The 17,054-nt window shown below is 32.1% G+C and overlaps 1 protein-coding gene across 1 annotated transcript; it reads left to right on the top strand.

The window, feature by feature from the left end:
* Positions 1-726: 726 nt before the first annotated feature.
* LOC125072018 (clavesin-1-like) lies at positions 727-15,561 on the top strand. Its single transcript, XM_047682487.1, has 7 exons — positions 727-1,008; positions 11,500-11,635; positions 12,949-13,102; positions 13,511-13,669; positions 13,775-13,868; positions 14,752-14,968; positions 15,251-15,561. Exons 2-7 carry the CDS (start codon positions 11,503-11,505, stop codon positions 15,403-15,405), a joined length of 912 nt encoding a protein of 303 aa, XP_047538443.1. The 5' UTR covers positions 727-1,008; positions 11,500-11,502; the 3' UTR covers positions 15,406-15,561.
* Positions 15,562-17,054: the final 1,493 nt, after the last annotated feature.

The following is a 17,054-nucleotide window of genomic DNA, read 5'->3' as shown; positions in this document are numbered from 1 at the left end:
CATAGGCTCTTTAATAAATATTAATCATCCTTTAAACAGCCAGTGCATCACGAACCTTGGGAAATGACATTGGCTCACTTACCATTGAAACAGGAACACGATAATACTAAGTATTGCTGTTTGGTAAGGCTATATGTGGAGTTGACTGTCTCGTTGGTCTCGTGGCTACATATAAGACAACAAATCCCGAGATACTGGGTTCAAGCCTTGGGTCGGAACGATAAAAAGTAAGAATCTGGAAGTAAGAATTGTGTGCACTCCGCCGTTGGTCCATTTGACTTCAAATCGGATTATAAGATTGAAGGACTACAGAGGGCACCTCTGGTAATATTTCCTGTGTAGTTGAACGGTCTTCTTTTAGATTGGCTGTCATGTCCCAAATCGATTAGGACGACGTCATCATTATGTAAATATTGTAATACCTAATGAGATGGGCGGAAAACCCTATCAACCTAGATATTTTTACAAAATAGGCAGCTCCATTTTAACTTCAACAAGTGCCCGGGTGCAAGCATCATTTTAGCGATTAAGCCTCTCCGAAACAAGGTTTTTAAGACACTCTGGGATGTCTCACCGATCCAAGACTTGACCACCATTGATGAGGCACCCGAGTTTATGGAAATGATCACATATCAGGTCTTGACATTACGATGCAAAAGTTTTCATCTAGTACAAATTCTTTAAACGACTCCTTAACTTTTTAGTATCCGTGCGATCATACATAAAGGCACACGCGCTTGCTTTATAAAATTCTCACAGTTGTTTCGCTGTCAAGCAAATCTAAATCTAGGACACCGGTGATTAAGCTCAAATTCCATCGACTATCGCTTTTAAACGACAAATTTTATTAATACGGGCCCAATTACGTGTTACATAAACGGTTATTTTTATTAAATTAAATTATTTTACGAGTTTTTATTTGCGACAAAAGTACATGTTTTATTACAATAAATATTAAAATATAAATAAGTGAGAAATTTAAGGTTCAATTGAAGAGGTTTTAATAAGGTAAATATATTATTTAATTATATTATTTAATTGTATTTTCATTTTAAATGAGTCTTCTTGTTCAGACCAAGTTATAAATGAAAAATTAAGGAAGTAATACGAATACTAGAAACATATGAAACATACATTTATATACACACATTCATACTATGATTTATTATTAAATATATGGGACATATATTAAACATATAATGTAGTTGCATTTATTAATATAAATCACCAACTAATAGGAGGACGTTTATAGTTTATTCCACGACTCTATGCAATGCGGGTTGGTGGGTACATATATGACGGATTCATTCATTCTTCTTTCTTCCTTCAATACCGAACTTGAGATAAATTATAAACCCAAAATAAAGTTGTGCTTATCCGGCTATAATTTTCGGCTTATATGTATTTTTCTGATAACCATTCAACGTTTCACAGTAACGAAACTAAATTTATTATTATGTTTTTCCAGTAATTAAAAATGTAAGGGAACATTGTAGCCACCCCTTTTCGGGCTGTATAAAAGATCTTCCACAATATACATACATATATATTCCACATCGACCGGGTGATACTTGAATTTTATTTACTTTGCGTTCCAGTCTAAACCACCCAGGGACTCAATTACAAACAACATTCAACTATATACGAGTTCAGTTATGTACACACGTACAGACGAATTATATGTATAGACATATATAAATTGTATATGTTGCTAGACTCGTGACACAGCATACGCAAAAACGTCAATCTGTCGCGGTCCGTCAAAACATCAATCGGATACAAAATGCATGACCGCATGTGTTATAAGAAAATATTGTTTTATTGTAAAGCGTGAGTTTTTTTTTTTTTATAATGATTAGTAGCAATGGCCCTTTCTAAGGAATTACGAACATTTTTCTTTACCCCTCCATTTAAGGTTAAAACTTGGGGACGACAATAAAGGTCAGGATCGATCCTGCAACTTCTTTTACCAATTGATGTGATTGATATTTGTGTTATAAATACTTACTTGGAGTTTGTTTGAAAGATAAAAAATAAATATTGGACAACATCACATACATTACTCTGATCCCAATGTAAGTAGCTAAAGCACTTGTGTTATGGAAAATCAGAAGTAACGACGGTACCACATACAATCAAGACAACAAAGAAAACTAACGAATTTTTCTACATCGACTCGGTCGGGAATCGAACCCGGGACTTTGGAGTGGCGTAAATGAAAACCGGTGTACACACTACTCGACCACGAAGGTCGTAATTAGGAAAAATAAGTTTTAAATGGTCCATTTTAACATTATTCTTGATAACCAGTATAACTACAGACAAAGGTTTGGGTCTGGTATGGTATAAACGATGGTCTTACCTACGCTACCAACGACCATACAAAACGGTTATTTAAATATAATAATTTGTATTTTAACACAAGACTGTACCTAATGCATTTAACAAAAACGAAGGTGCATGAACTAAGCGGTTTTCTTAAAAAAATAAAAATAAAAAATTAGCAAAAAGGTTTTTATAAAGAGTTTCAACATCTTCACCATCAAAATTCATTCCGAGAGACAAAATCAAACTATTCTTTATTCAAGTACGGTCTTTATATCATCACGTTACAGTAATATATTAGATATATAGCAACAACCGGTTCCAAATATATGTATGTACTTAGAACAATCGGAAGCTCGTTGGTTACCCGTGTCTTAAAATTTACATACATAGGTTTTAATTAAATATAATTTAACTAATATTTATTACCCTGCATGAAAATCAACGACTGCTAAGTTTTTATCATATAATGTATTTTATAGAGTTTTTTTTTTATTATATTCATATTAACATACTTTGCTATTATTAATAGCTACATTCTATAAATATATGAACGAAACGACCGACTTCATTGTATTTTTTTTGTGGGTCCCACGATGGTTTAGATTGGATTCGTAATAAAAATACATACAAAATAAAAATTGAATAAATTTCTTATTTCGGATCGAAGACGGGACGATCAGTTACATTTATTATTAAATTAAAAAAGCGTGATGTTGACGCTTGTCTATACTTAAATCTTATCCAAAAACGCGCCGTTTTCTTTTGATATAATTTTATGTCTATGTCCGAGAGTATATATCCACATAAGTTAAAATGTGCAATAATACGTCCTATATATAAGTCTGGTAGTCACTCTGATTACATTAATTATAGGCCTATAGCAATACTGTCTGTTATTGATAAAATTGTCGAAAAAATTATTTTCGGGCAGGTTAGTAAATTCCTAGAACGCTATAACGTGTTGTCTAATAATCAACACGGATTTAGGAAAGGGCGCAACACTGTATCTGCCTTAACAGAATTTGCAGAATACACCAACGAATCCTTAGACTCGGGTAAACAATTAATAGCACTCTTTATTGATTATAAAAAGGCTTTTGACACTCTGGACCATGACATGCTGTTGCAGTCGATGGAAGAGTGTGGTATTCGTGGGCCGACTAATGACTGGCTCAAAAACTACTTAACCGATAGGAAAATTCGCACGGTAATCGCGGGATTCTCGGGTGAGGAAGCATCTGTTGAACTAGGCGTTCCGACCGGCTCGGTGTTCGGGCCGGTTGGCTATATCATGCATGTTAACAGTGTATCGAATGTAGTCGGTAAATGTCGGATGTTTATATATGCAGATGATATGTGTTTAATTTATGCGTCAAAGGAAATAACGGAGGTACAAAAATATATACAAGAAGATTTCGAAAATATTTGTAAATGGGCACATGACAATGGGATTATATTGAATATAGAAAAAACAAAATGTATGCATATATACTCGCCATATAACCAGAAAGCTAAGCACGTTGAAACACAACATCTCGATATAATAGGGCACACCTATGAATGTTTGCATAATAATAAATCAAACTGCAATTGTCTTAAAATAGAATATGTACATAAATTTAAGTATTTAGGCCTAAATATCGATAAACATTTCAACTGGAAAATGCATGTAAATTATATTTGTAATAGTTTAAGAGCAGTGTTAAGTAAATTTTATCATTTAAAACCAGTACTAAATAAACACATGTTAAGAATAGTGTATTTCGCACTCGCCGATTCGCTTATAAATTACGGACTTATAGTATACGGACGAACGTTTAAGACATATTTAAAATATATAAGAAAAATACAAATAAGACTGATCAAGTTCCTAGTAAGTAAAAATGTTAAGAAAAGATGTAATAGAGACTATGATAGGCTATTTCATATATGCAAAATATTACCAGTAGACAAAAAGGTAGAATATTTATTAGGATTAGAATATTATTACAAGGACAAATATAAAATATTATTAAATAATAAATATAATACGAGAAGAGTTACCGACAAAAAGTTATATCAGCCAAAAATAAATAATTACTATGGGGAAAGAACAAATAAATATATGGTACCAAAATTATTCAATAGAAATGTTATGTTAAGACAAAAAAATTAAATAAGCAGAAAACTGTTAAAGGTTAAGTTAAGGGATTTGTTTCTCGATGAAGAAAAAATGTCGCCATTGTGATATTTAAACAAATGTACATGTGAAGTGAACACTGTATTATTATTATTTTTTTATGTAATAACGAGCGCGTCTCGCCGTTAAGCATACCAGCTTGGCGAGATCCTATGTTTTTGTAAAAACTTTTTTATATAATAAATAAATAAATAAAAAAAAAAATGTATATGTATGTTTAGTCGTTTACGGAGCGTAGACTAAGTTTTTGCTGAAAATAAACTGAGTTTCTTGCAAGTTTTCGTATGTATCTACTTTCTGAATCGATTGTAGATTTACTTTTAATGCAATACTGTAACATGCAGATTCAAAACTGCTTCTATGAGTCTACTTGAAAAGGAATTTTTAGATTTAATATTAATTTTATTTCGAAGTAGGAATTACAAAATAATGTCTCCTCGTTTATTAATATTATAATATTACAAATTAATTAACACATAATTCACTTTACAATTTCAGTTAATTATAATGTTTGACACATATAAGAGCCGAGATAGCCCAGTGGTTAATAAACATGCGTCTTAACCGATGATTGCGGGTTCAAACCCAGGCAGGCACCACTCAAACTCAAACTCAAACTTAAACTCAAATTCCTTTATTTGTTGAATAGAAGCATTTCACTTTCTTATTGATGGTCAAATTAAACACTGCCACCGGTTCTTTTTCAAGAAACTCAGGACCTTTTTTTTTGTCAAATTAATTATATATGTAATTGTCTATGAATAGAAACAGCCAGGAGGCGATCGTTTTATTCCCAAGGTGTGCATTCAAACATAAACTTAAACTGAATTTTTATGAGCTTAATTTGTGTTTATAATTCATCTAGTGCTCGGCAGTGAAGGAAAACATCGTGAGAAAACCTGCATGTGTTTTTTTTCAACGAAATTCTGCCACATGTGTATCATCCGCATTGGAGCAGCGAGGTGGAATATACTCCAAACCTTCTCCAAAAGGGAGAGGAGGCCTTAGCCCAGCAATGGGAAATTTACAGGTTATTAATGTTGACACATATACGCCATATAAGCCGCTCAGATACGCTATGAAAGACTCTTGCTTGAAATAAAATACAAGAAATTGTTTTTTTCACATTACTCGTAATTATTATATACTTATGATCTTCTTTGGAAACTTAAGTACGATCAGTTTGATGGTATCTTATTTATATATATAACAAAAACTTCATTATTTCCCATTCATAGTTTATAAGTAATACAAAATATTTCAAACTAGATGACGTCCGCGACTTCGCTCCTGTTTTAAGGGTTGATCGTCAGGTGTATATCCTTTCTTGGATTTCAAGCTCGCTTCATACCAAATTTCATCAAATTCGGTTCAGTAGCTTGACCGACAGACAGACATACTCACTATCGCATTTATAATATCAATATAGACAATCAAAGTAAAACCTTTATTTCGTATAGAAGTGTTACGTTTGGCTTCTGATTGATTGAGAACTTACCATCGGTTCTGAAAGAAACACCAACACGTGTTAGAATAACATTTGTGAATCTAAAGGTGGTGCTCCATCTCGTCGATCGGGATAAAGCTTCAGGAATTTCGTGTAGCAAGTCCTAAGACCTTAGAGCGAGCCATCCGATCGATCTATCTCAACTACATCACACCGGGCGAGCTGAAAAGCGATCAACCGGTTGGAGAAGCGCCTTAATTATCAAGTGGTTACAACTAGCATAACTGTTAGTTTAATTGCCCATTTCCGCAGACAATGGGTTATTAAATATACCTATTGACTCACTTACCTTGACTCGAATAGATAAAGGCAAGATTATATATTTTTTTGTTTTAAATTTTCTCTTAGTATTTTTTTAATTGAATGTATAGATCTATAAATAAAATAATATTTTGAAGGTATGATATGAAACGTTGTATAATGGATACTTACACTATTTAAGATACGTCTGTGACATAAAGATTAGGTTTAATTATTTACTCATATAAAATGCAAGTGTTTCATTCAACAAACACGAATTCCGTTTGTTGAGTAGGGAACAAGCACAAGGGATATAACATCTCAGTTACTATGTTTGGTGGCGCGTTGGCGATGTAAGAAATGGTTAATTTTGTTACGGTCCCAGTGTCTATGGGCAATGGTTACAAATTATAATCAAGAAGCCCTTACCTAGGCCTAACTATGTCAACAAAAAAAAAAACTTCATTTAATAATTAAATAAAAAAATGAAATGATTTAATATGTGTACGAATTAAGTTTAAAAAAAGAAACATTTAAGATACGAAAATAATAAGAATAATTACGTTTAAAAAATGAAACAAGGCTTGCTTATAAAAATATACTCATTCAGTTTATTTTTAAGTGTTTTAATAGTATCACCTTCATTTCTCAAGTTTATTATAGCTGTACTTTTGCAAAGTTTTCTTGTCATAATTCGTTCGTAACCTAGTAAGTTTAACTTTGTATTTATTACCTAAATTGGGCATATTTTTTTATTTTATGTAATTGTATGTTAAGTTGAAATGTATTTGTGTAATGTAATGTGTAAAGTTTAGTTATATTTGCTTGTGCTGTACATATTATATTTTGTTTTGTATGTATTATCTTTAATTTATATATTAGCATGTGATTGACCATGCTTAGCAGCATGAGAACTCGTCTCGCTGTTACTCAAATCAAATCAAATCAATTTAATTAAAGTAAACTTCACAATGAAGCGTTTATGAATCGTCGATATTTAACTACTACCACCGTTTCGAAAGCAGCTACCAGCTAGAAGAAACGGCAAGAAACTCGCATAGTTGCTCTTTTCAAATAAACAGATTTACAATGCTGTTTTTTTACGATAATTGCTATCCTGCGATGGAACCCGAGCCTATTACCAGGCGTTTTTTTTTATAAAAAGTATTCTCTTGATTTACATTAGCAGCCCGTAAATGCCCCACTGCTGGGATAAAGGCCTCCTCTCCCTTTGAGGAGAAGGTTTGGAGCATATTCCATTCTCTTGATGAATAATTAAAATAAGATTTATTTATTAATTTAGTCTTAATAAACTTTTTAAATTTAGTAAATGATAAATTATTACATTTTCCGGTATCTTATTATTATTGTTGAACATAACCGTGACGTCGTTTATACTTACCTGACTTGTCAAACAGTACCAATATTTAACGTCAATCTGTACTAATCCATAAATAGTTTCATTTTCAACTAAATCTTCTGTTATTTTGCATTTAATACTGTTTTATGAATCTACAGGCCACCACATTTACTCGGTTTAATTTTAAACATACTTGTAATTTAGTATTTTGTAACTTAGCGTCACTCTTTGACGTGATGATGTTAGTAAAAATTAGGCGTTGAGTAATCCATTGGTCGAGTTTCGTCGTTTAGTCGAATCATACTTTAATATATGTATATATGGCTATGTGGGTTGCAATTAACTTTAAAATCGTTCGAGCGAAGATCGCCTATGGATAAAGATTTAGCACAGAGTAATCGTTTAAGATTATTCATCATTGTCAATATTATTTCTGCATTTGCATTTAAGTTTGCACTGTTATTATAAATATAAATATTGGCATATTTAGATCTGAATAAGGCTTGAGGAATTTAAGTATGGTCATTACAAACATTTCAACATCAGACAACTTAATAAGTACTACTGGTTTAGTAAATGGCTAGTTTTTATAGTACCTACTAGTATATTTAAATAAAAGTTATTTATATAAAAAAATCATAATATTACTTACTGGTATCATTAATAAATTGAATTTTGATGGCAAGGGAAGCCAAATGAATCAAAGAAATAACACGTGTATTTTAAGGATTACAGATTCTATCCTGAGCACTGTGTTGAATAAAATTGATCGCTTTTGTAAGGTAAGTATACGGTTTTACAAAAGGATCCCAGAACACGTACAAAATGCCTCTTTTGACAATTAAAATAAATCTATATTTAAAGAACGCTTATGTGCAAACATTCTTTGTAATATTGAATATATGTAAACAATCACTAATCGACAAGAAAATAACCACTGATTTTCCTTCGTCGGTTCTTATCTCGTAACGGTATTTTCTTTTCCGAACCGGTGTTAGGCTTTAAATTGACAATCAATAAGTACTTACTTAAGAACACTTGTTCTTGCTTATTAATCGATTGTTTCTACAGTTAATAAAGGAATTTCAGTTGATTTGAATTGTCACATGCTGAACTTTAGCTTGTAATTCATCCCGTGCTCTACGATGTAGGAAAACATCCTGATGAAACATGCATTTGTCACCTGACACACACATTTTAACCTGTAAGTGACATAGCACACAGTTATACCTATCTGATCATATATATTTTTTGTTAATAGGATAATCCTTCACGGGCCTGTTTTTTAAAGGATACTTTCCTGCTTTCTAATTACTAAAGTTGATTATTACGTAGGTCGTATGTTTCAAGGTGAAGGCTAGAGAAGGTTTATAAATAGTAACAATAATCATCTCTTTAATCCTTAATTTAATCTATATTATATTTATGAGTGATATAGTATAGTTTTTAATGAGTATTGCCTACCACTGCACATTTTTTTGTGTTCGATGTGTGACAGTTCACTGATAGCCAACAACTCAGTCGACACTGGTGAGGGAAGCTTCATTGAGATATTCGCTTGCTGTTGATTTCCCTGGCAAAAAGTCAGCTTGCCGTCAAGTTTGAATGTTCCAGAGATTTACACCTGAACGGTTGTTTAGTTAAACTCTCATACATAACTTATAATCTTAAGTTTACGTTTTTTCAGTTATAATTCGTATCTTCAGTTATATTTTTTTCAGCTATCTTTCTGTTCACATTATTTCCAAAATACAGCTTACATTTGGGTAGTTATTTAAAAAATAATAATATTAAAAGTTATTAGTATTGTTGTCGTACAACTTAAATTCGGTTCATGAAAGCATGTCCACTTAAAATTTTATCCCTTCACAATCGAACCTTGACTTGACTTTGTTTATATATACGTATGCAATTAAGTATTTATGATAATTATTATGAATATTTCGTAAAGATATTATCGAATTTATATAACCTGTGAAGAGATAACATAGTAGTGCAGGTGACAAAAGTGATTAAAACACACAATACATATATATGTTGGATTATTGTGAGTGAAGCGTTTTAAAAAGAGTGATATTTCTTAAATAGCTCTGGAATCAAAATTAACAAGTCTTACACCGGGTTACGTTCCCTGACAGCTGTCTAGTGTCACCATACTTACAAAAAATAAATCCTCTAGTAAGGAGATGTAACATTACAATAATTATCGTATCTTAGTATACCACATATATCTTAAGACAGACAAAATAAGCTGAGATGGTCCAGTGGTTAGAACAATTCTATAATAGTCTACAGCTCATGCACGGCGGTAAATCAAAACATTATTACGAAACCTGTTGAGTTGGATGAAATTCTGCCAAATGTTAAAGTACTCGAAGAAACAAACAAAAGCTTAACTCAAGAGGGGAGTTTCTTGAAGTTTTATTGCTTATTCTACCACTCTGTTTCGATGCGAGTTGGTACACACGAGGCAGATTTTCATCCGTTACAGACTACTTTTACCGCTATTACTACTTTTACCGCTATTTGACCTCATGAATACTTTGCACGGAACACACAGAAACAGTAAAAAAAAATTATACAACAATAGGCAATTTACTTTTTGTTAGAATTGAAGTATTTTTTATTAAACTAATCTAATTGACACCTTTAAGGCACTAATTAAATAAAAAAAACCACTTAAAACTGTCCTGGTATTCTAATTACATTATTATATGAGTAATTAAAACGATTCTTCATTAATTAGTCGGGTGAAGGCATTGAGAATTTCAAGGTCAAATGTCAAGGATTCTGATAATTGACAATGATCAAGATTATCTCTGCCCTCTTGAGTCTATGGCAATGTATAGTCTTGAGACTTCACCAAGATATCAAATAGTAAGTGTAACTCCGTAGTTCCCGAGATTGGTGACGCGTTCACGATGTAATAAATGATTAATTTTTTTACAGTGCCAGTATATCTCGTGATATAGTCTATGCGTGAGATTTAACATAGTTTAATTTTACAAGGATCTCAACTAATATTGATACAAAGTGTATAAAAATAATTGTATTTTTTTTTCATTTCGTATTTTTTGGAATTAATTCTTATTGCTTGCCCGTCTGGGTATACTCCATACGTATCAGATATTCTACCGCCAAACAACAGTACTCGGTATTGTTGTGTTCTGGTTTGAAGGGTGAGTGAGCCAGTGTATCTACAGGTGATGACCCCTCAGCTCGTCCGCCAGCGTACACCATAAAAAAAAAGAAAAAGTAAATTTATTTTCGTCGTTGAATCATATTGAGTCCACTGTGTGTTTATAATTCACCTGTGAGTACATCTTAACGTGTCTTTTTAAAATCTAGTACGTATTTATACCGAAACATATCCGAGTAGAGCAGTGAAATAAACTCTAAAATTTATAAAATAGTGTAGGTTTAGTCCAGCTGTGGGAAATTTACGGCCAGTTCAAATTGGATTGCGTAATAAATAATACAATGCACTATGCATTTGTAAAACTTCATAAACTCGCATTTATTGTATGTGAGAATGTTAGGTGTATGAATGAGAGGTACGATAAAAGAGTAAGAGTATAATACTGTAATGATGACAGAGACAGCATGAGGGAGAATTATGAAGGTATAAGCGAGAGGGAGGGGAAGGAGATACGATAGCGGCACGACGTATTTAAATGTAACGTACTCTTTTTTAAAATTCGAAGCAAACGATACAAATTGTGGATATTTCGTGGTTTCTTTCAACCTTACATCCCACATGTATCCATTTATTTGGTAATCTGACAGCGTACGTAATATTATTAAACATGTCCGTGTGACCAATCGTGAGAAAGAATTATGTTCACTATTGAATTCCGCTAGCTGGTATTATATTTAAATTCACAGAAAATGTCGGGCGTTATTCAAACTTACCCAGTGGAGAAGGAGTATGAGAAAAATCCTGACATTTCTCAAGAGGACATTAAGAAGCTGCGAGAATGGTTGAAGACGCAACCGCATTTACCAGGAGAATACATAACAGGTAATATGAATACTATGTAATTATTTCCTTGAGGAGAAGTTTTGGAACATATTCCACCACGCTGCTCCAATGCGGGTTAGTGGAATACACATGTGGCAGAATTTTGTTGAAATTAGACACATGCAGGTTTCCTCGCGATGTTTTCTTTCACCGCCGAGCACGAGATGAATTATAACCACAAATTAAGCACATGAAAATTCAGTGGTGCCTGCCTTGGTTTGAACCCGAAATCATCGGTTTAGATGCACGCGTACATCTGCACTGGGCCATCTCGGCTCTCGGCTTATATTTTATACAAATTAAAAACACAAATACATACATCGTAACTTAGATAACTTGATATCATTTTATAAAAATTTTTGCAAAAGAATATTACATTTTTTTTAAATATGAAATAATAAATAAGATTAATTTTTAATCCTTAGCGCGTACTGTAAAAAAACTTCTTACTATGATAAAAGTAAATTAATTATTATTTATTAAAAAGTCACACTGAACCGTTATTTCATCAATTTATGATTCTCCAATCTAATATTTTTTAAGAGCCCGCCAAAATTATTTATCTTTTTTCCACAGAAAATATTAGGTTAGGTCAACAGGTAACATAAATTATTATTGGTTGGAAATATAAAGTAGTATTATTATTATTATTTAAGTACTTTATAAGTATGACATTGTCATAGATTTATACAAACGTTATAAGCGCTTGGTAAAATAATAAACAAAAAATAAATTAAACTATTAAAACCTATTTGTTTCCAGTGTTCAAAAGCTTGGATGAATATATATTATCATTTTTATTTTCCTCTACATAAAAAAAAATAACATGAAATTAGCATCTATGTTACGCGTATAAGGGTCATTTTGATAAGATCACGTTCAACACTGATTTCGTTTAGCGAAAAAAAGCATTCATAATTTAATTGATGTTTAGTTTTAATTGATTTGATATTCATTTTTTGCAGCGAGTCAAACGATTCGGCATGCATTAAGATAATTAATGGTCATTGTACTTAATAATTTTGCTGGGCTGTTAAGGCTTATCTCATTGTACATATTCTGATATCCAAAATTATATTACAGAAGAAATCAAACATATTTAAGAGTTTTTAAATTAAATTAAGCATAAACAGAAGAAGGCGATACAGAATATTTTTCTTTCATGGCGTTAGATACTCTTAAAATTTAATAGCTACAAGTCAATTTTAGGATTATTTTAGGACTTGAAAAAAAAGTCGTCAAATGTAACTATCTGCGAAGGGACTTTAGGGAGTATCGACTTTCGTCTATAGTAAATTCATGTTAATTTTCAGATTTGGAACTTGTTTTAACATTCTTCTGCTGTGAAAGAAGTGCTGAGGTATCTAAGCAAGTTCTTGATCTTCACTATACGCTCCGAACTCTCTTTACACCTCTATTTAAGGATCGAGAAGTGAACAAAATAGTCATCAAGACAGCGGAAATGACGTTAGTAATTTTAAAGTAATTCAGGTAATATAATATATGACCAGTTATTTCTTTGTGTCTCCAGAGACACAAAGAAAACAACGAAATAGCCATATTTGGTTAGGTTTTAGTAGGTATAGGTTTGGTAACATATAGGTATAGGTTTGGTAACACAAATTTTATAAAGATCTTTATTATTCGAGTTTCTTTGGCTATGTGTTGTCCTAATGAGATATTTTGTTCTAATTTTCCTTTTTTTTTTCTTTTTTTCTTAGAATACAATAAAGTATATCTCTATTGTATATATTTATTTCTATTTTTGGTTACATAATATTTTCAACTCTTAGACAAATGTAACTTTGAAGATCTTTTAAGAATGTTCAAAAATATATTTTTTAATGGTATCCAAATATATATTTTGTGTTTCAGCCTGTTGGCGCCTCTACCGATGCCAACAGTTAACGGCTACAGAGCAGTATACTGTCGACTGTTGGATGGTGATCCCAAGCGTTTCGTAATTGCAGACATCATCCGCGTTTTCATGATGATATTCGATCTTTGGCAGTATGAAGAAGGATCTTGGCCAGGGTATTGTATTATTTATATTTAGGAAATGAATTGGATTATTAAAACTATCGAGTACGAATACGAATAATTAACGAAAAAAATTGTTAAATTATTATTTGCTTTTAGGTTCGTCCTCATGATAGATATGGATTTGACAACTATAGGACACATTTCTAGACTAGACGTGATGATTGTAAGACAGATCCTTTATTACCTTCAAGTAAGTTACTTTAAGATAATTCTAAATTAGTTCACTTTCAGTACCGGAACATAACATTCGGTTTGAGGCAGGGTCGGATCGTAAGTTTAGGCGGCCTTAGACTAAAACTACTTAGGGGCCCCTTATCTAAGATATATCTGAACGTAGACATGAATTAAATTAATTGAATGGGTTTGATTAATTGCAGGACTCGCAGGGCTGCAAACCATATGATCTGTTTAATTTAATGCAGTTATTGATTCTTTCGCATTATCGTCTATTTTTGACTTTCACTTGACTTAGCTGGGACCCCCTTGAATCCACGGGGCCCTGGGCTGAAGCCCAAAAAGCCATATGGTAGATCCGGCCCTGGTTTGAGGTATGAATGAGCTAATATAACTACAGGCACAAGTAACATGATATATTAGTTCACAAGACCGGTGGCGAATTACGGATGTCAATGATGGTTAACAGATTCTATGCACAATAAGAATGAATCAAATGCGTTACGCGGAACAGAGAAAGGGTTAATATTCTTTACTATACCAATAAATATTGGCGGTGGGGATCAATTAATATGAAGTAGTCCATTTATAGTCTGCCTATCTATTTTAAATGAAATAATTATAATGAGTTTAGCTTAATGACTTGAGCATTTAATTATCAGACTAGTAGATATGAAAACCAATGTTCATTTTATAGAGTTCCTATTGTTAAAATGTACTAGGACAGTTATAGTATAATTAAAATTTACTGTTGCAAATGCTGTGTAATTATGTTTAGTGGAAATCCATACCGCGTAAGTTGGAATGCATAATGACAGTAATTTAAATGATTATTGAGAAAAACTAAGCGAATAGTGTTAATAATAGATAATAATTGGACATAAAAAATTATATTTTAGGAATGCATGTTGGTAAAGTTGAAAGAAGTACACTTTCTAAATGCTCCAAGTTTTATGGATAAAGTGATGATGATATTGAGGCCATTTATGAAGAAAGCTTTGCTGGATATGATCAAAATACACGAAGTTGGGGCCGATACTCTTTACCAGTACGTACCGAAGAAGGCTTTGCCGAAGGAATCTGGAGGGGAGTACAAGGATAGGCTCACTTTAAGGGGTAAGTGGTATTGTTAAGTATTCCTTTTTTAGCGTTTACACGGTTAGCGTGGTTAAAATGGTGGCAAGAATGCTAGCAGCATTTCCCGTGCAATTCAGATCCTCTGGGCAAAAATAAACCAGTCTTCCTGTACACCAGTAGAGGCAATATGGCGAGATGTTATACTTTTAATTAAGGTTTTTGCACTACTACTCCAAGGTCCAAGTGATTTACCTGCAAATGGGGTAAAGACATAATTTGGAGTAAATCTTAATCTTACGTTTTACCCGTTATTATTTTCAGATGAAATTATCCGTCGCTTGACAGCTAACAAGGATTTCTTTAAGGACGAAAATCGACGACGCGTCAACGAATCACTGCGACCGGGTGGCAAAGTGAAAACTGTTGAAGATTTGTTTGGTATACAGGGTAGCTTTAAAAAGTTAGATATAGATTGAAATTTCATGAACATGTTTTATTTAAATTAACCGCACGTTTTAGTTAATATTTAGATTACTGATATAGAATAAAGGGAACAAATATATTTATATCACTCCGAAATTTATCATAGTTAAGTGTATGAAGGCTGTTAACGTTAATATATTATGGTTATATTGATAAAAGTTGTACAGAAGGTTATACAACCTTTATTAGAAGGCGTTATGGAAATAAAAAAAAAAACTTATCAATTGTATTTTTTTAATTCTAATAATTAAAATTGCCTTTGTTATGTTAAGAAGGAACAAAAATAGATAGATGCTTATACAACACTAGTGGGTCGCCCGCGAAACTTCGCGTTTGCTTAATATTTTTTTAAGGAATTTCCAAACCTTTGACAGGTTTTGTTTTCATTATATTTCAGTGTAAATTGCAAATCACTCATTATATTTGGCGTGAAAATTATATTGTCTTTTTAAATTATTTTTTTAAATATCTAATAGTATAAATTATTTCTGTTAGAATAGAACTTTATTGATAACAATTTAATTTTAAGAATCTCATAGTAGTTTCGCACGTTTTTTTGTATACAACCGTATAAGTTTTTATACGTCCCTCTCTAACCGTCCTTTAACTTTTTAAAGAAGCTTTTAAATAAAATTATTTGTTTCGGCAATCGTAACTATTCAGTAAATTGTAATCGAGAATGTTTTCTGCACATATACATCTGAAGCTCTTTAAAATGTGACCATAACAGATTTTTTTATATGCAGCTATCGTCCCATAATCACTGGCACAAAAATCGGCTTAGGCTATTAATATGAAGGATATTTAAAAAACAGAATTTATGGATTAACAGTTTTACCCATAGCTAGTAGTCGTACTAGTGGACTACCTTTTAGGCACTATAGGCAAACCATCATTTAGGATATAAATTTTCAAAGTGGTTGAAGGCAAATGTTTTCCTTATTTGATAACATAATATATATTTATGATATAGTAAAAAATATCGCTAATTTAAAACTGTATATAAATGATAAATGTTCACCGGGATGAGTATTATCCAGGAGTTCCGACATAGTTTATCGGCATTGGGGTGTGATTCGTGAAACAATGCTGTGTCTTCTTTTTCGAATATTAAATAAGTTTCTAATAACACCCGGTGAGCATTCAAACTAATATAAAACTCTCTGTCTGTTACAACAATTGAAACTGAAATTTGGTACGAAGCAACCATGAAACCCCTTGAGTTAAGACATAGGCTGCGTTATATTTAACACCTGACAAAACCACAGTTTCTTTATAAGTAAGGTCGCAAAATGTTCAAATAAAATTTACCTTAGTACTGGCGTCTGAATGGTCTGAGTTCTATTTGGATAATGTCAAATTATTTGACATCTTTTAAGCAATATGTATTTTAAAAGCGATTTAAAATAATTTTGCCATATTAATAGCTTTAGGATAAATGTGTATTTATCAACGCTCTGTCGCTTTGTTAAATTGTCAATATTACACTAAATGTTGCGACAAAAAATACAATTCACATTTTTATTGTTAATAATTTGCATCCTATACGTCGACTTCCTATATTGAATAAATGCAAGCGATTATGGTTTCTTTTTCATGGTGGTATGTTCTAATATCCATTGGACTATTTTATTTGATATAT

The sequence above is a fragment of the Vanessa atalanta genome, chromosome 20, assembly GCF_905147765.1.
Source record: "Vanessa atalanta chromosome 20, ilVanAtal1.2, whole genome shotgun sequence".
In the NCBI taxonomy this organism is placed as follows: Eukaryota; Metazoa; Arthropoda; class Insecta; order Lepidoptera; family Nymphalidae; genus Vanessa; species Vanessa atalanta.
Note: the sequence above shows the minus strand (reverse complement) of the source record. Positions and strands in the feature narration are given on the sequence as shown.

Bases quoted from the DNA above. Each gene is read 5' to 3' on its own strand.
- LOC125072018 (XM_047682487.1), top strand. From the start codon at position 11,503: ATGTCGGGCGTTATTCAAACTTACCCAGTGGAGAAGGAGTATGAGAAA. The intron at 13,670-13,774 runs GTATTGTATTAT...ATTTGCTTTTAG, and splicing joins GAAGAAGGATCTTGGCCAGG to GTTCGTCCTCATGATAGATA. The intron at 13,869-14,751 runs GTAAGTTACTTT...ATTATATTTTAG, and splicing joins AGATCCTTTATTACCTTCAA to GAATGCATGTTGGTAAAGTT.